General features: G+C 40.1%; 1 protein-coding gene across 1 annotated transcript; it reads left to right on the forward strand.

Moving 5' to 3' along the window:
- Positions 1–3,566: 3,566 nt before the first annotated feature.
- eef1e1 (eukaryotic translation elongation factor 1 epsilon 1) lies at positions 3,567–11,999 on the forward strand. The gene is made up of 4 exons (XM_008277950.1): positions 3,567–3,675; positions 4,505–4,702; positions 7,329–7,424; positions 10,029–11,999. The coding sequence occupies exons 1-4, from the start codon at positions 3,592–3,594 to the stop codon at positions 10,170–10,172; spliced, it is 522 nt and encodes a 173-aa protein (XP_008276172.1). The 5' UTR covers positions 3,567–3,591; the 3' UTR covers positions 10,173–11,999.
- The last annotated feature ends 7,633 nt before the right edge of the window (positions 12,000–19,632 follow it).

Below are 19,632 nucleotides of genomic sequence, written 5' to 3' on the forward strand. Positions count from 1 at the left end.
ATAAATTAGTTTTTTTTTAAAAAATCAATCAGAGAATAATAACAAAAACAAATCCCTCAACAATTTGTATTTTTAGACTTATCACAAAATCTGGCTTTAATTCTATACTTTAGCTAAAAGCTCCCTCCTTGCACAATACAAACTATTACCCATCCACCAAAATCAAGTTTCCTGTCAGTCTCTCCAGCCTTCAGCATCAAATTCCTTGAACAAAATATAATCAAAAATAAAACCTGACAGGAGCTGAAGGTACAGGCAGCATCCTGACCCCCCATACATCTGTCTGTCTGCATCTCGCAGCCCTCAGCCTTCTCCCAGACTGTCACCCAGCTGCCTGGCACCTATCCCCGCGTTCGCTCTCCGGTGGGGATCCGACCTAGCACCAATATGCAATTTCGCCAATCTGCGCTGACAGCGTTCATATCTTCCCCCCCCCCCCCCCGCGAGTATCTGTGTAGTTAAAATACTATATATTCAGTCAAAGAGCTTTCCCAGGTCATGAAAGGTAACAGAGGAGACAGGCGGGGCTGCAGGCCCTGCATCCCGGCCAGACAAATCAGTGTAACAGCATATTGTGGGCTGCACACTAGGCAGAGGGGGATACATCTACCAGGACTGAGGCTGCGTTTATGGCTATGCCTGCCTCAGGAAGCCCCACGGCACATTCTGTGACCCCCACTGTAGATTTCCTTACTAATGTGACCCCAGATTGTGTATCACAATCGGCATGAGAAAACTCCCACAGGCTACAGTTAGTGCTAGGCACTAGGGATCGTTGTCCTCAGCCCGCCTGAGTACAGACAGGATGTGGCAGCTTCGAGGCATTTAGTTAAAGGAGACGCACTTTAATGCTGCGGGCATGCATTTATGGAAGCCCCACTAGGGTAAAAGTGTATGACGTGCTGGAGTCTATAAACAAACAGCAAAAAAGAGAGGTTGGATGAAAAAAAAAAAAAACATGCAGAGAATTAGCCTTACCTTGTTTCATGGCATCTAATCATTTGTGATAGTCTGTGTACTCATTCTTATAATTAATTTGTTTTCTGGGACAGCTTTTTCTCAACAAATTGGGTTTAAAAATATCATCTGTTCTTTTATATTAAGTGCATGCGGTGAAAGGGAACATTGCGGATACAGTGGATGTGCAAGGCAATAAACATCAATGAAAGTAGTTCACATGAAGTACAGCTGCTGCCATATGAGAATCAAAAGGGCCTGGATATTCAACCTTAAACTGCTACATTAGACTATAGCATGACCTAGGTATTAGCTATCTCATTATGATCATTTGTATACAGTGAGCTAGATACTCACAGTTGACATCCTGTATGAAATTTGATGCTGTCACAATGTGGCAGGAAATATGACAGCATTGGAAATGCCCAGTGAAATCTGGAACAACATGACCTGAGAATATTTTGGCCATGATGTCAACAGAGTAAAAACACATGGCAACTCAAGTGCTTTCTGTGTTTTTTTGTTTGTTTGCTTGTTTGTTTTTTGGAATTGCAAACCTATCAGAACAGTGTTTGCTTTGAAGTATTTGTCCATGAATATGGACATTGTATTTACCATTTAATCCTTGGTAGTAAACAAAAGTGACCCATAAAAATAAAAATATATGACAAGGAACTGTAACGAATATATATTTGTGAATATTGCTGGTCTTGCTCTTTGTATTATACTGCTGCATTGAAAAGTACTTCTTCCAATTAAGTAGTTGATGATTCCAGCCTAAAGCAGGTTTTGCATTTGTTTTTACTGTGTCACATGCACCTCGTAGCTCAACCATATTATTGCACTTGCTCATAAAACTATTGATGTAAAGTCATTTTTACTTAAGTGCAATATTGTGCTTACACCCATAACACTCATCGTAACATGTCATCTTTTAAACATCTTTGGACTTTTCTTTTTTTAAAGTGAGGTGATGATGTGCATTAACTTTCTACTTAGTGCATTTCAGGGGTAAATGTTCTTTTTATACAGTCAATTTGTTTAATAGTTTTAGTTACTGGTTGCTTTGCAGATTCCATTTTTGTGAATATTTGGCTCTGGATACTGGATACTACTAAATAAATCTGTCCAACTACTGCAACTAAATGTAGTTCTGGTAAACAAAAAGCAAAAAGCAGCCAAAACTGTCCTCAGTTCAAATACGCAAGCATTTGTCTGCCTTACTCATCATCTCCTTGTACATTTTATAGCAGTCTGAATTAAGGCAATAAAATCCAGAGGGAAAAGATGAATTTGATTCATATTGCTAGAGTCGCTGACATGACCTCAAGTCTTGTCATCCAGGTGAGCTGTTACAAAGAGGATCTGCTGGGAGTGAAAAGGAAGCTTGAAGTGTGACATCTCAGCCCAGCTGTCACTCTCTGTGGTGTCACACATATACACACAAACTCTCTCTCTCTCTCTCTCTCACACACACACACACACACACACACACCTGGACAGTATGTAGTTAGTAAGCCCAGTTTTGACTGACAGGTGACATTTCATTATGGGGAAATCGTGGAGGCACAGTACATATCCAAACAGACACGGCACACACAATGTCACCGCCAGGACACACTGCAGAGACAGACAGGCAGGACAGAAAACTTTGCTGCAGGACTTCAGACTGAAACTCCAGACTTTCCACTGTCAATGTTGATTTCAGTTGACCACAAATCTTCACAAGAGAAGTTCTGTGATAACATGTATGTTGGTATGAAGTGGCAGGACTGCATAACATTCATTTTTGATCAGTTCAGTCCACGCCATCGGGGAAGTTTGGATTACAGAGCTGAGTCTACCTAGGGAATGCTGGGATATGCAAATATTTAACAGCAGCATGCTTTGTGAAGTACATTTATGGAGGACACCTTTTTAACCGAAACTATGTAGGTAACTTTTATTTACTTTGGTATGTGGCCGAACATACTCACAATTCAGCAACATCAATTTAACATAAAAAAAACCCTCAACAGATGTGCTGTCATCTATTGCAACCTTTGAAAGTTATTTGATTAAACATTGCAGATCCCCTGTGAAAATCATTTACAGGTCAGGTTCCATAGTCTATTGTCAGGTCATTTGATTTTTGTACAGATGGCGGTCAAACCTAAAGAAAATTATGCCCTTATTTCATTCATGTGAGGGATGTCTTTTGTAAGTATTTTTCAATTTCAGATAAAAACTGTTTTTTGTTTTGTTTTTTCTGTTTTTTTTATTTCAACATACAAATGTGGAATACTGCTAACACCTCTCTATCCTGACATAAAACTATCAGGTACTTAGCTCTTACTCTATTGGATGGCTATTGTGTAAAATGCATTGTGGTATTCGCATTTCATTATTTTGTAGTTTAATTGGTCAAGCAGGACACACTTTTAAATATTTGTTGTTGTTGTTTTTTTATTTATTTAATAAAAAATGAATAAGCAATCGTCACTTTCACTGATGCAATCTAACGTGAGACGAGACTCGCATGCTGTGATTTTATCGGTTGTCCCGACAGTCAATCAAACGTCGGAAGGTGGGACTTGAGGATTTCAGCCAATCACAGCAGCTGTACACTGTATCGCCCCTCCGACAGTCAGAAACATGGCGTTGCGGGAGCTATCCTCGCTGGAGAAATACTTGGGACTAAAAAAGCCGAATAAGTACAGCACACAGGGGGATAAAAAGGTGATATGACAGATCTTTGTTGTGCCATCCGCTGTTGGTGTTAAGTCGCCATTTTATTAGAAAGGAAGCTCGTAAGCTGTTGTAACTAGGACAGTGTGGCTAGCGAGGGAATGCTAACAAGCTAGGTATGTGTGTTAAAATGAGGCTGTTGTCGTGGCATTTCTACCTTGTGTTGCCGGTCAGTGGCCAATTGAGTTGCTCTGAGGCTCAGGGTTGGTGTGAAACTGCAGCCGAACCAGGTAGCAACATTTGCTGCCAGATGTGTTATTTCCACAAGTCAGCACAATGGGAACAGCTCCACGCTTTGAGTATGGCCGTCCATAGAAACGGACCAAGGGGTGGAGTCAGCTGTCAGCGTCTGTGTAGGTTGTCAGGGGGTTAAAACACTGTGAAGCGGGTGTGCAGTTTAAGTATTGGTGACTGGGAGAAGTAATAGAGAACAGGATAAAAGTTATGCAGACATACGCTTAAGGAAAAAGGGGAAAATGTTTATTCTTGTACCCCTATGTATAGGATTCTTACCTGTATGTTAACCTACAAACCAAACCTCATTCAATTATCAGTTAAACACTTACAAACAGTGTGCATATGAGACACTCCCTCATTGCCAAACACTTCTACTCATGAATGTGTAGTTATCAAAGGGAAATTTTTTTGTGTTTGGGAATAAATCGTCTTTGTCTTTAAGGAAGTTAAAGTAAAACCCTCTAACTGCTGATGTCTAACAGTTTGAAATGACTGCTTAATTGTTTCAAAACTTCAAAAACATGAAATGAAATTCAGTTTTTGACATCTTGCTGTCCTGTTTCTGTCACACATCACCCTGCAGGTACCTGTGCTACAGAATAATAATGGTCCTCCACTGCTGGGGCTGGCAACCATCGCCTGTCACCTGGTGAAAGAAGCCAAGCGCCCAGAGCTGCTGGGTGACACTGCAGAAAACAGGGCAGTGGTGCAGCAGTGGCTGGAGTACAGAGTGACCAGGCTGGACAGCTGCACAAAGGAAGACATCAAGATCATCCTGAAGGTAGAGAGGCAGATACTCAAGGAAATCTTTGAAATCTCTTCTTTTTTTCTAAGAAAATGCTGTTGCATTGTGTCTGTAAACTTAAATGCATATGTATTTACAGTTTTAATCCTTCTTATTTCAAACTTACTCAGAGGTAGGTTTTGCTTTCAGCTAGTCTGCGCTTGCATTCAAATATTTTTAGAAAAATTAATTGTGCTTTTTCAAATGTGCCACAGCATCCCTGTTTATCTTGCATTGCTTTTTCTCTGTATACCAGTTAGCTCAGTGTGTGTGTGTGTGTGTCTGCATATGTGTGTGTGTCTGCATATGTGTGTGTGTGTGTGTGTGTGTGTGTGTGCGTGCGCGCCTTGTTAAGACACAAGCGACTGGAATACAGACTGATGTATGGCCCTTAAGTGACATGGCCCCACGCGACAGAGAAAAATGCTTTAATGTGCCTGACGCCAGTCAGCGTGAAATGGATCGCCAGCCACTAGTCTGCTGGACGCTAGGCGCCTCTTGGCACCGTCCTGTCAGCATGAAGTGTCTGTGTGTTTGTGTATGTGTGTGCGCACTTCTCAGCGTGACACACTGTTGTGGCATGGCTGAGAAGTCATGCTGCGTGGCAGCATGTTATCTGGACAGGCCTCTTAAATATTTTAATGGTGCCACTTCCAGAAGGAAGTCGCCCTGAGCAGCTCAGCTCTGTTGCCTGGTGGCCCCCTGTCCTGTCCTGCTGCTTTAGCCACGTCCTCCTTTCAAGCACACCAGTCATCTCCCATTAAATTATCCAGAGATAAAAAAGTGTCAACTGCAGGACTTCTTAAACTTTCTCACCCCAGGATGCACACAAGAAATCCATAGTTTATCAAGCTGAGACTTGTTTCCAAAGTAAGCATCTTGTCACTCATGCAATATTATGAAAAACAGACCAGGCCATTTGGCCCTGAACACAGAGACAGCTGAGTGTAAGGGACAGTCTGGCATGCCACCTTAAACCAATTAGGCTAGTACTGGGTGACTTCCTGCTGCAACAGAATTTAAATACTGTCATTTGTTTTATGATGCAAATGTTGTAGCATCTAGCTAATTTTATCTAATAATTACTGTGCTTTTAGTGAACAGAGAACAGCAACATACTGTTTTTGACAAATCAGTATGAATGAGAGAAAACATTTTCAGCTGAGTTTTTCCTTTAATCATTTAATGTATTCAGCAGTTAGAAATTTTAGTTCGGCGTTAGGCATCGACAGTAAAGGTTGCCTGAAGGCCCCGAAGAAGAAAGTTGTTTCAACTCAAGAGGTCACTGTATGTGAATCTAAGAAAGGCAGCAACAATACAAAATTGTTTCTGGAGTATCATGACAGCAGTCAACATCACCGTAGTATGTCAGTACAAAGGACGTAAATGGACAGACATACAATTTAGTGGGAACATAAATGTCTTTTGAGGGATTTTTATTTATTTGTTCAGCTTCTTTCTAATGTTAAAATGGACAGCAGTGCTTTTCCACTCTGTGCATGACCTACCCAAAGGGCGAAAACTTAGAGGAATTGTTGTACGGTTGTTGGTATTTTTGAATTTCCAAAAGTGTTTGACCCCAACTGTTGTTGTGCAGTGATACTTTTGGTAGTCTTAATGTTGCTACAGAGTTTTCCAGCATTATTTTATCTAAACACGGCAACTATATGAATGCACAGCTAAGGCGGGGGCAGGTAGAAAAGAACCCAGGTTTGAGCTCCATGTGCTGGGTGGGGGGTAGCAGAAGAGCTATGTCTCCTCTGATGCTTGACTGGGCTTCATCTCCATGGCTGTAGGCTAAGAAAAACAAGGATCTGATGGTGGAAGGGGAGAAAGTCTGCAGTCTTCATGCCTTGTTTGGCATCACCCACTCTTGCCGCACAATAACTCCATTTGCCCCCAAGATGCGCTGTGTGTGTGGAGTTTTCCGTTCTCACAATGTACAAGTGCTAAAGATGGTCCCTTCCCCTGGGACCAGCACTTCCATGCACGACTTTGCATTGCATACACAGACATGCACTGAGAAATACACAAAATGCTGCCCAAGTTTAAGACAGCTTCATTAGATTTGCAAGCGAGAGTTGTAGTCATTTGGAAGTGGAATAAACAAACAGCCTGTTTTGTACGGCATCTGTGCTAAGTCGCCAGTCATGGGGAGAAATGACATACCCCCTCAGGTTACATATTATTCCTATCCACATAGCACAGCACACAGACACACGCAAGCTAGGATCCAGACTGATGTACCTCACGCATCCACAGATATATAGGTTAATGAACCTGCTGTTGTGTCCCCTTTAGGTCCGTAGTGTCCATCAAGAGGGTCAGATTTGGTAAATGAAATAATGCTAACAATACAGGAAAGCAAGGAAGAATATATGCCCTTCATGAAGCTAAACGTTCACTTTACAGAAGTCTTGAAAACGAAATGCAATACAGCTTTTAAGTCTGACAACATTACCTCTTCTGGTAAAGGGGGCTTCATTAGTGATTCATGTAATGTATTCATCTGTCATGTGAAGACAAGTGTGTTTACATAGAAATACTTACCATAATGCATAAATTATCATAAGTAATAGACTAATTTGCATAGCATGTTATGTTTTGAAATTTCCTCTTTCAGGACCTCAACCTCTACCTGCAAGACAAGGTCTACCTGGCAGGGAACCAGTTCACTGTAGCCGACACTCTCGTGTACTATGGAATCCATCCGCTCATGGTAATGTACTTTGTTCTCACTCATTTACAGCTGCACCTTTAGATGTCATGCTTTATTCAGCTGGCTCAGCGCAACTACTCAATTTGTCAATGTAGCATTAACTTTGTAAAGATCAGATAATCCTTTTTTTGATTTAAGATGTGCTATTAGGGCACACATAAATGCGCTTGTCACTACAACTTGAAGGAAACTGTTCAAAAGTCGAAAAGTTGATTGATCTGTTGTGTCTCAGTACATGCGTGGCACCATTTATCAAGGACTTATCCATCCATCCTTTTTTCCATCCTTTTCCTTCCTTATCAGCATTCACTTCAGTCAAACCACAACTTTAATAAGCAATTTGTCATAGCACATAACACACAATTAGACCAGTCATATGGCTAAAGGGCATCGAGAACAAACTGGCAATAAACACACAGATCCTAAACACACCCTCACTTCTCTTCAAACAAATAAAGTGATGTGGCATAAAGTGATGTCTTTAGCCTCAGACCAGGGACAAGTAAGTTTGCTACGCCTTACAGGATAAAAAAAAAGTGAGTTCAGAAATGGAAAAGGCAGGGTGAGATGGAGGGAGGGAGAGATCACATGTTGAGCGGTGTCAGTGGTTGTGACGGAGATGGAAGGTTGCCCCCCCGCCACCAGGCAAGGGAGCGTCACTTTGGTTTGCAATCAGTGTGGTTTTTAACCTCAGGGACAGGGGGTCAGCTAGCCCAACCTTAACCACAGCCAGTGCTGATGTTCAATTCATGGAAAATAACATTACACAAACATTAGACGTGACTGATGGTAGAATGGTTCTAGGCTGGATTGTTGTCTGTTTGGGGAATTTCCATACTCACACTTAATTAGATAATGAAAAACCACGTCTAATAAGATTTATTTTCTAAGGACATTATGATACATGTTACCATTGTGCCTTAATTTTGTAGTTTGGCACCTGCAGTTTTAGGACAAATATTTCCATACAACACAAAGCTATAGCCTTAATTTAACAACCTTTAGTTTACAGTTTAGGCTCCTTTGTGTTCCTCCCAACATGCACTTCAGAAATTAGTTCATAGGTAAATGAATTCTATATATCATAACCAGTAATGTTATAGGTGGGGATTGGTTCCTTCCCACCATTGCCGACTGCTTGCTCAGAGGGAGTCCAAAGGCATCTTTGGATTGTTAGGTTCTCTGTTTAAATTTGTAAGGTCTATACCTTATAATGTTAAGCGCTGTGAAATGGCATATGTTGTGAACTGCGCTATACAGATAAAATTGAATTGAAATGATTTAATCAGTTTCAGGTTGCGACATCTGTTCAGGTGTGATTACCCACAGCATCACATGCATATTTTGTATATCTGTGCCTGTTTTGGACCTCAAATGAATAAATTATTTCAGTAAAAGCAACCACTTGTTTCTTCATATCACACTTAAAAAGTGAGAAGACGAATGATGTTTCGAAACATATTTTTATGCCAGCAGAATTTATATCAGTCTAAATCTGTGCTTCCTGACCATTTGACTTGTGACTACATGAAATGAACCACTGTTTACTTGTGACCCATGTCACAGGTTGTTTTTCAATGTAGACATGACTTGTGATGAGTTAAACCAAAATGGAATTTTTTTTTTTCCTGAGGTTTTCTCATTTTAAGTATTTCTGCAGGCTCAATGAGATGAAAATATCCAGCATTTCACCAGAAATAAAACAAAAGTTTGAACAGTATAAACAGTGCTGTGTAACAGCACTCAAGTAACTAAAAAGTATTTGTTGGTTATTAGGAAAATGAACCTAATCACTGTTTATATTTTGCAGCTTTTTTTCTTTACATTTCAGAGTTTTTCAGACAGAAAGTTGTAAAGTTAAGTGGCACAGAAGCCCCTTCATAATCAACTAAACCACTGAGAGGAGCCTTAGTTAGCCACGATTGGTCAATTGGTTGCAGAAAGGGGGGAAAACATGCAAAATCAACAGGAATTACTCCAGTCCTGGACCAGCAGGCAACATACTGTCATGTGCACTCTGAATGAGAGAGCAGGTAAAGAGACTGACAGAGCTGGTAAAAACTAATAATTTCCTGATGGCAGCATTAAGAAAGGTCCTAGACTATAGGACCTATAGTTTCTGTGATTATTTACTAAAAAAAAGGTGTTGGTGACCACATTTCATCATCCCGAAATCTATGTACGATCAGCGTAAATACCAAAATGTTCCATCTCCTTGCTGTTATTTGCGTCACATTTAGAATCATTATCCTACAACTGTTTCCATCGCTTCTGAAGCTAGGATCTATTTAAAAGGTTCATTGTGAGCTGCAGTGTTCTATTTCTCTGCAACGTTTGACAATGTTATCAATCTTAGCCCATCTATGACATTTTCTCTAAGTCCTGAAACTCAAATCATATTTGATTTTCCCTGAAAAAAAATATATATATGGATAATAAACTAATGACTACTGATCAACCAGAAAAGTGTGGTTGCCATATGAATTGGAGAGATGTTTTTTTTTTTTTTTAAATTTCCCACTGTGGACGTCACTAGCTTTCCTACTGGCTGTTAAAAGCTTCTCCTTGAACACTCAGCTAAGCATCCTCTCTTCTCTCATCCAGGTGGACTTGGCCGTCCAGGAGAAGGAGCAGTATGTAAATGTTACGCGGTGGTTTGACCACATCCAGCACTATCCTGGCGTCCGACATCACCTCCCTCCAGTAGTTGTGCTCAGGAACAGAATTTACACCAGCAGACACCACTGAGACCTGATCCTCGCCTCCCCACCTACCCAGCCTGACCCACCACACCTCTTCTGTCCTCTGGACCAGACCTGGGCATTTAATTTCTTAAAACCCAAGAGTGTATCACGAGCGGAGGATATCTCCATACAGTCAAATCAATCTTGTTTGAATCATGATTCCTGCCTCCATGTTTTTCTACTCACATACCTGGACTCTATCTGTTTGATCTTTGCTTAACCAGGAAGTTTTGGTGGGTAAAAAATGTTTTAGTGTCCAAGGTACAACTAAGAAAATTACTGCTAATAAAAATCCCTTTCAGTTCATGTTCTTAAAACAATGTCGGTGTTTTTAATAGTTACTTTGCCCGGCAGCACTGGGTTTTGGCTTTCACAGGGGTTGGGGGAGGAAGAAAGAAGGATTTGTGTTATCTTAACCCCTCAATCACTCAATCACTCAGTCATCTTTACACTATTTATAAAAGGAAAAAAATCTGGTATCTTAATCGTTATTCGCCGATGAGGGAGTAATGACGTGCGATGGGCACATCATTTGTGTTTTTTGTTGGGGATATTTGTGTGACTTTCAAAAGTCTCATATGACTGTTTTCAAAGGGAAGTCTGTATGGGTTGTGGTAAAGTGCTGCTAGCTTGGAAAAAAATTTGCTTTTATTTATAAATGAAGACTTTTTTGTTTAATGTGAGCGTTGAACGTACAATGACAAGTATTACAAGTTCAAAGAAGGATTGTGCTTAACTAGCAGTACATGATGTCCTTGGGAACATGCAGCATCCTACCTGCCATGTCATTGCATTTCCTCACCAAATTAATGGGCTGGCTGGCTCAGCATCGTTGCCCCACAAGGACCACAGTCCTTTGCCATTTCTCTGCTGCTGTATCTCATCAGTCTTTGTGCTCTTTTCAGTCCTATTATTGTTTTTGATAGGATTTTATGCTTTTGCATGCAACTCTTGGCCATTTCACTGGACAGTTTAGTTTCTCTCTGTATGTATGTGTGTGTGTTTTTGTTCATTCCTGATTACACCCCTGCTCTCTGTTCCACTTCCTCACCACCAGTTGTGTGGGCAGCAGTGAGCAGTTGAGCGTCAGCCCCAGAGTCAGAGATCAGAGTGAGGCTCCAATCAGTCCCACTACCACCACTGTTGATGCTGCAGGCCAGAGAGAGGGCAGCGGGCTCACCAGCTGCCACACAGATCCAGCCAGCCAAGGCCAGAACCCAGGGCCCTGGGCGACAGTCAGCCACTGTGTGTCATTTCAACCCTCACACTCCCACGGGGGCTACTGGAGAGAGAAGGACGAAGGGAGGCAGCGAGGGAGCAAAGGAGGGAGGCCACACGGAGAAAAAGAGCACCCAGAGGCCGAGGGATCTTTTTGTGGCATGTGAACAATGATCTGTGCCTCTGAAAGCCTTACTGCTGCTGGCTGCGTGTTTGCTATTAGCACCATTAACAGGCCAGATCACGGCAGTGGTGGCAGAACCTGTATATTAACATCATGAAGGTAGTGATTATTAGTGGGGAAGACACTAAATACATGTTTGGTTTAGAGGAATAATTCAAATTTGCCTCTTACTGGTTCGCAATGTCATTACTTTGTAATTGTAACACTTGGGTAGACTGAAATTGTGTAGCCCATAAATGATCAGATTGATATCTTTATCTAATAACCTTAAGATTCACAGTTCTCTAATTAATGCTGACTTTTCACCCATGTTTTTAAATCCACAGGCTGTGCATATCGCCTGTTGCTTAAAGCTAATTGGTTTTGTTATCAGATGTAAACATGATGTTAATCCTGTGCCAATAAATCAAAGGGATACACATCTCATGACCCCTGACTTATATTCGCATTATTCAGCATGTACTTTTCATAATCTCCAAGAATCCGTTTTGCGTAAATGAGCCAGAAGACAAGGCTGCTGTTCAATGAAGTTCTGCGAGACAACTTGCTGTGTGTTTGTGGCGAGCGGTACAAAGTAGATGTGAAGGATAAAAACAGCTTGCAGTCATTTGAGCGAGCCTTGTGACTAGTTGAGACAGTTTAAGCTGTGGTCCACCATTAAAGGAGCCCTTGTACTCTCGCTTATAATAACGTTTGATCGGAATGCTGTTTCAAATGCGCAGCGTCAGACAGTTGAATTTACTTCTGAGGTGTAGATAATCGAGTTTCACCCGCAAAAGTTGCAGCTGAGCAAATAATTCTAAATTTGATTCTGTTTGGGGTGATAGTTGCCATAGTAACAATTCGAATGCCTTTATTGTTAAGGACACTAGTGGATGGCTTTTAGAAAAATGCTGTGCTACATAGAAAAGATGTGGGTTTTTTGTTTTTTATGGAAAATATTTAACAGACCATGGAGGTTTAGAATTTGAAAAGATCTTTCTGTCACGCAGGGCAGCCAGATTCATTTAAAACTAACCCACAGGGACAGTTAATTGGTATAAATAGTAGAAGGCCCAATATTTATATCGTAAATGTGTAGAGAGATCAGGCTTAAACTAATAAATTAACTTGGTGAGCCATGAAAATAAAATTATTAAATGAAACAGCACTCAAAGAGAATTTTTTTGTAGATAAATGTCAGTGATTTGTCAACATTTTGTTAATTGGATGTCCTCTTCTTGTTCTTCTGTTGACTTTGCATCTTTTCATTCCTGCAGTGAGTCAAAACTTAGTCATTTAAAGTCAATGAGTGTTAAGTTCTTGTTAGATTTCATGTGTTCCAAGATATGCTTTGAAATGCTTAAAACATTATCCCAAGTCTGAAATGATGAGTAGTCAGTCGTTTTGAAACTGCTTTTGACTCGGTGCTGACGCTGTTGGCAGAATCTCAAAATACTTGTGTGGTGCGGTCTCCCAGTCAGGTTCCTCCCTGATCAAACCTGAGTGCAGTCAAAGCCAGACACAGTGATGAGGCCACAGCGGGCGACCAGGACAGAGGCAGCAATTAGGGACGACCTTCGCACCGACTTCTGAAGGCGAGAGGAACAGCACTCTGCAGGGATGGTCCTCCGTCGCGGCCCCGGGTCGACGCGCTCAAGACCCGCCCACTGCACCAACTGTGGCCCCTGCAGCCCCCAGCAGCCAAATAAATGCAAGTGCAATTTAGCTTGTTGCCTGGCGGGGGGGGGTCAAAGGTCAGGAAGGTAAGAGTTACCATCAGAATTTACTGATGGCTTCACCTCTCACTGTGGAGCTGTGGCAGGGAATGGGTCTGCCACCTGCTTTGTTCTGACTACAGCTGTACAGCTTGTTAAAGTTTTTACCATGGAACAGGAACAGAGGTTAAACAGAATCTTTAAAAAAAAACAAGTAAATACTTTTTTATGTGTAGGTTCTGCTTTTTAAGAAAGACAAGCAACCTACTGGTTGTTTTAAAGGCCCCTAAACACTGTGATGTGGGATTCATACAGACACGTCAACACTTTTATACAGACCTGCATTGTATACATGTATATGTCACTGTCCAAATTAAAATCCAGGCGGATTTTAAATCTGCCAAGGCGAGATTAAAATTGTGATTTGGTCTAGGCAAGATTGAAATTTTGGTTTGGTCTAGACAGATTTTAATTCTGCCTAAGATTTAGATTTTGCCCAGACCAAATTAAATTCCTTCTTATATCATAATGAGATTGTAATCCTGATTTTAAATCTGCCTAGGCGGAATTAAAATTTTGATTTCATCTAGACCAATCTGAAATCATCCTTATAACAAATTGAGATTGTAAGCCTGCCTATCCAGATTTAAAATTTGACCAGACCAATTTAACTATCTGGAATAGATTTCATTTTTGTATAGCCATTCAGGAAAGGACATATATATATATATATTTATTTTTTTTTTTTTTTAAACATATATGGAGATTCATTGGATATTTCATTTTATTTCATTTATCATATACATACACAAAAATGTGGAACAAGTAACATAGCAAGTTGACAGTAATATGTACAATTCTTAGTATTTTATATATAAGGTATGCAAATTTAACTACAAACTGACTTATCTCTCTACATTCTGGCTACTGCCTTTTGAAATGTTTTAGAACTAATTAAGCACCGAATGTCAGTTGTTTCAGTACAAAACATAAAATGTATGATACAGAATCTCAATTTGGTCTCGACAAAATCAAAATTTTAATCTCACCTTGGCAGATTAAAAATCCGCCTGGATTTTGATTTGGATTGTGACATATTCATGTACATTATAGCGTGTAAATGTGGCCACCTTAGTTTTTTTTTTTTTTTTTACATTTTCTTTTTCATCATCTCAGCATCCATAAGTAAATAACAAAACTGTCAAACCTGCTGAAATCAAATATGACTAATCAATCGTTTGTGTCAGATCTGCTCCTGAAAGGACATTATTTAAAGATGACTAAAGAAGACTAAATCTTTTTATAGCAATGATACATTTAGAACAGACTTTGTGCCATAGCTGTGCCCATAAATACACAATTTTGCATCCACACAAGAGACAAATAAACAACAAATCAGCAACAACAGAATACAGTCCCCACAATAACCGCAATCCTAATAATAGAAAACTAATAATGCTAAAAATCATGTAACGGACAGCTTATTAAGATTCTTTGGCTTACATCAGTAAATCCTTTGACAAGGTCAAATTAGAGCAAAGAGAAAGACAATGAACAAGAGCTGAAATGCCTCAAAATATCCTAAAATGAGTCCAATTTTTCCACATTATCTAAACTACTTCATTTGAAGGGCAACATTTGTCAATGTTTGTGGTCTACAATAACCAACCCAAAAAAAATCAGAGGATCGAAAAAAAACATGACTCAAGGAAACATCCCCATGCAGAGAAATGACCAAAGCTTGTTTTTAGTTTTAAAGTGATTAGATTGCTTTGATATTGTTATGTTGCAGTTTGTTGCCCATCAAAAATAATCAAATGAAAAATGAAACTATACTTTTTTGAAGTGCAACTCAACATGTAGGCTACGTGTTAGTAGCACATCTGAACATGCAACTACTTGTCTTCTACTGTTAGGCAGTAAGAAATAGCTATAGGGATTTTTAAAAAAATCTTTTTATGGCTTTACTCATTGTCTTTACTTTGATTCATTTAAGGCTATTCATTTATCTAGCCAGTCATTCTTTTTCTGTTTTTTTACTAGCCAAATGACTATATTTGAAAATTTGTAGTATTACACAAACACACTCTGGTTTAGTTGCAGAGGCACAAAATGAGCTGGTTAAAAGCTGCTACTCTCTGAACAAAAAAAGAACAGCAACAATAACAAGCTATTGACCTGTAGCTTTAGTTGTATACATGTAGCATTACTCACAGGAGTAATGTTGCACACATGTCTATTGCTGCATGGTCAGATGGGCTACATACAATATGCAACTGTGCTACTGAGTCCATGACAGGCTCCAACCATAAAAGCAAAAACACAGGAATGGAAATTTAGAATATTGAGAATTTTCATTTTTGTTCAAAAATGTATTTCTGAAACTTTTTTTTTTTTTAATGGACATTTAAAAATGAAAGGCAGTTATCCATTTGAGAAGTAATAGAAAAGAAATAGATAATGAACATTTTTAACCTGTACTATTTAAATAATGCGAGAATGCAAGTATTACATGGATTTGATATGAAGCTTTGGCATCATATGCTCCGAATGTCTATATCCTGTTTGTAGCTTTAGTCTATTTTTCTATTTATTTGTTTATTCTTTTCTATTTTCATACATTTTTCTATGTTCACTTAGCACCATGGGGCCTCGGAGTATTGCAATTTCAGTTCTCTGTATGTTGTACACATGGTAAAACTGACAATAAAACTGATTTGACTTGACTTGACACGTAAGGCGATTAAGATTTTATTAAAGCATCCTGACACACTTTGATATCCACTCAATTTACAAGATTGTTTTTGTTGCACAGCGTGTACATACCCTGAAAGACCTCATGAAACTGAAATATCAAATTAAAAGTGAGCCAAAGGTGCTTGTTGCATGTTACCATTGTCTTTTTTTTTTTTTTTTTTTAAATATGTTGAGCTTATGGTCTAGCTTCTAAACATTGGAGGAAAACTAATACAATTTCCTACAATTTGGAAGTGACATGTATTCACAATAGTTGAGTTTCACCAAAAACCATCAAATCAGTGCAGCCAGTGATGGACACTGAGCCTAAAGCTGCACAGTTCATTTCTTCTGGGAGTCACTGTTTTCACTCATTGAGGGAAAAAGAGGTTTTACCAACATTACCCCCTCATCATCTCCTAACACCTTTGTCACCTTAAGTTTACTAACCATATTAGATGGACAACCCCCGCTCCACCTACGTAACAGCAAACAGCCACGCAGTCGCCACCACCCTTCATTAATTCTTATTAACAACATCAGGGTGAGGGAAAAGCATCGGCCTCGACATCTGCTAAGAACAGGGCTCGCCATCTCTCGCTGACTGATTCAGTGGAACAATCAACACCGCGTGGTGGTGAGGGGAACGTTAGCATGTCGTAAGCTCTTTTGACAGGACTTATCGACCACGCTTTATCGTGCGCTTACACGTTGTGACAGTTGTACCATGCGTCTATAAAGATGGCATCTGATTGTCTATTGCAATTACATGAGTGCATGAGCAAGGATGCAGCTATGAAGGACGCAAAGGGACGGGAAGGGGGCCATGTGTTTTTCACAACATGTTCTTCGCTAAACTTATTCCTGTAGACGGGAAGGAGAGAAATGTGTCTTTACCTCTCAAGGAGAGGGAATGAATGTGTTTACAAAGTGTGTTCACATGCATGTTGAGAAAGATGAGAGTCTCTACCCACTATCATCTGTGTAGAGAGATAATAATTAGGCATAGTAATGTATTTTATTATCACCTATTTTCATGCTTTGTGTCATCTTTTGTTGTTGTTGCTTTTCTGATTCAATTTCCAAATTCACAGGACATATATGTGAAGTAGTCTACAATATAAATGTCAGCCAACTTATTGTAAGAATTGACTTCATTATGCCTCTGGAGGTGTGGTGGGTCTGTGTGTGTCATGTTAATGGATTTTAGTAATGCAGATATATATAATGCAAGAGTGCAAGACTTTAACATTTCAATGAATGTAACATTTAGGTCCTTTCCAAATGAGCTCTCTAACAAAGCCTATCAGTAAATCTTTCTTTTTTTTTGACAGTATACCAGAGTTTTAAATCAAAGGTCCATGCACCTGTGTTTAATGTCGACCAGCAATGACTGGTTTGCCAAAGCTGAAGAGGAGGGTAACCATAGTGACGGCGACTGAGTAGGTGACGGGAACTACGACTATTGCAGAGCCTATTGAGGAAGCTAGGAAGCATCCAGAGAAAGTTTTTTTTATACTTGCTATTGTGTAGCATTACTATTTTGGCAGAGTTGTAGGTGTGTTGGTGTGCTCGAGCTGCATCAACAAGGAAGCATGGCAGAAAAAAAGTTTTGGTTTCAATAGCTCATTTCCCTGTTCATGACATTTGTCCAGGGGATGAATTTTTGCCCACACCTGTTTAAATTGTATTGATGCTTAAAGTTGCATAATTAAAACTGTGGCCACTTTGAGTGACAGATAGGTGCATCATACGTCAATCCATGGCCCAGAGGTCATTTGCATGACCCACCTCAGCTCCACTCGTGTTCCACATCTTTGAGTTTTAGACTAGCCAAAGTTAAGAGGAATGGTGATAGCTGCCACACTGAGCATCAACACCAATGTTCAGGAAGCCTGTGGGTAGACTTTTCTCATACCAAACAGAATTTTACTGAGATTAAACTAATCTGGTCCTACTGATGCATGCTTATTGTGATTTCCTCTTTCTTCACTGCCTGTTGATCATTAACATCATAATCAATGTGCTTTTTCATATTGTCACTCAGGTTTTATATCACTGTCATCAAATACCTGTTTACCATGTGTAAGCACAAGAGCTATCAGAACTTCCTGCATTCTTTTTCATTCATTATCTTTCTTTCTGTCTCGAGCAAGACACAGCTTAACCTTGGGTTGCATAAGGATCCCAGGTGTGTAGAGAAACCAGAGTTTTACGAGGTGCAACCACTCAGCTCATCAATCAGAGAGATGGGTGGTTGATTCAGCACGTAGGTGCTAAACTACACATGTGTGACCCGGGGCAAGGAGATTGCACAAGACTGCACCTTAAGTCTTCCTCTCTCGCACACACGCAGATGACTCTTCTTGAATTAGCCGCCTCGATCGCTCCTCACCCCTTCTGCTGATCTACCTCAGCTGCAGCTTCTTCGTATTTTTTTTTTCTCCCCGTGTGTGCATGTGTGTGGTCATGGGTTAAGGTTCTGGCCTGGGGGTAAGAGGTGAATTAAGGGTGGAAAAGCGACGCAGAGGGTCGACCCACTCAGCTGAATGAGTTCAGGAAACGGGCCTGTAGCAATAGTTGAGAAATCTGAAAAATATTCATACACAAAGTTGGAACCATTTTAAACATTTGCACTACCTAATTTGAATGGTTCCATGTTAAAGTTGGCTCAGCCTCGGTTGATACAAGGTCTTTTCGTTTGCCATGCCATCACATTGTGTGGCCCTGTCGCAAACCTCATCCCTTTATTCAAATGTTCCACAAATTAGCCATACATTTATCCCCCCTTCCTGCTCCATCCAACCCACAGGTCATGCCACTTAACTTCAGCCAGCCCCCCTGCTGTAATAGGTTCTGATAGGAAGCCTGCAGGGAAGTTGACTTCTCACTGAGAACTGATACTAAAAGTAATTGCAGCTGAAACCCTGTGACAGTGGAGTGTGCTTTGAAAAAAAAGTGTGTGTGTGTGTGTGTGTGTGTGTGGGGGGGGGGGGGGGGGGGGGGGTATAGAGAGTGCAACACAGGGAGGATGGCATTTGAAGTCAGCACAGAGGATAGCAGTGGGGGGTGGGAGCAGAGACCACTGCCCTCAGCCATTTCCTGTAATTTGACCTCCATGGGAGAAAAAAAAGACAAAAAACAGAAAACAGCAACAGTCTCCCAATTTGCATATTTCTTTTGCTCATCTGCATACGTCACCGTCTTTTTTCTTATTATAACAGTCTGGTTTTAATTTGAGATGACTAATTTATTTAAACCTAGAGTTAATGCAGCGCACTTTCTCTTTGTAACACATCTCATTTCCCTAATGATTAAAAAAACATTTCATAGAACATAAACAAGGTTTCATATCATTAACTTTGAATATGACTGGTTACCTAAATGACCCCCCTCAGTTTATTATTTTTGTGTGAAAACCAGCTAGTTGTTTTTAATGAGGACATGGATGTGGTGCCTGGTGGTTATGGCTGACAAAGAGGACTGCTGCAAGAAATGACCTGGCACAATACTTTCACCATAAAAACAAAATATTTTATTCTAAACAGAGAGGGCACTCCATCTGCAGACAATTTAGGACTGCTCTTAAGTTCCAGTAATTTAAATGTAAACTCTCCCTCCAGAATCTC

This window comes from Stegastes partitus, unplaced genomic scaffold, assembly GCF_000690725.1.
Source record: "Stegastes partitus isolate 25-593 unplaced genomic scaffold, Stegastes_partitus-1.0.2 Scaffold111, whole genome shotgun sequence".
NCBI classification, from domain to species: Eukaryota; Metazoa; Chordata; class Actinopteri; family Pomacentridae; genus Stegastes; species Stegastes partitus.

Coding starts and splice junctions, on each gene's coding strand:
- eef1e1 (XM_008277950.1), top strand. CDS start 3,592: ATGGCGTTGCGGGAGCTATCCTCGCTGGAGAAATACTTGGGACTAAAA. Junction 3,676..4,504: donor GCACACAGGGGGATAAAAAG/GTGATATGACAG, acceptor ATCACCCTGCAG/GTACCTGTGCTACAGAATAA. Junction 4,703..7,328: donor ACATCAAGATCATCCTGAAG/GTAGAGAGGCAG, acceptor TTCCTCTTTCAG/GACCTCAACCTCTACCTGCA.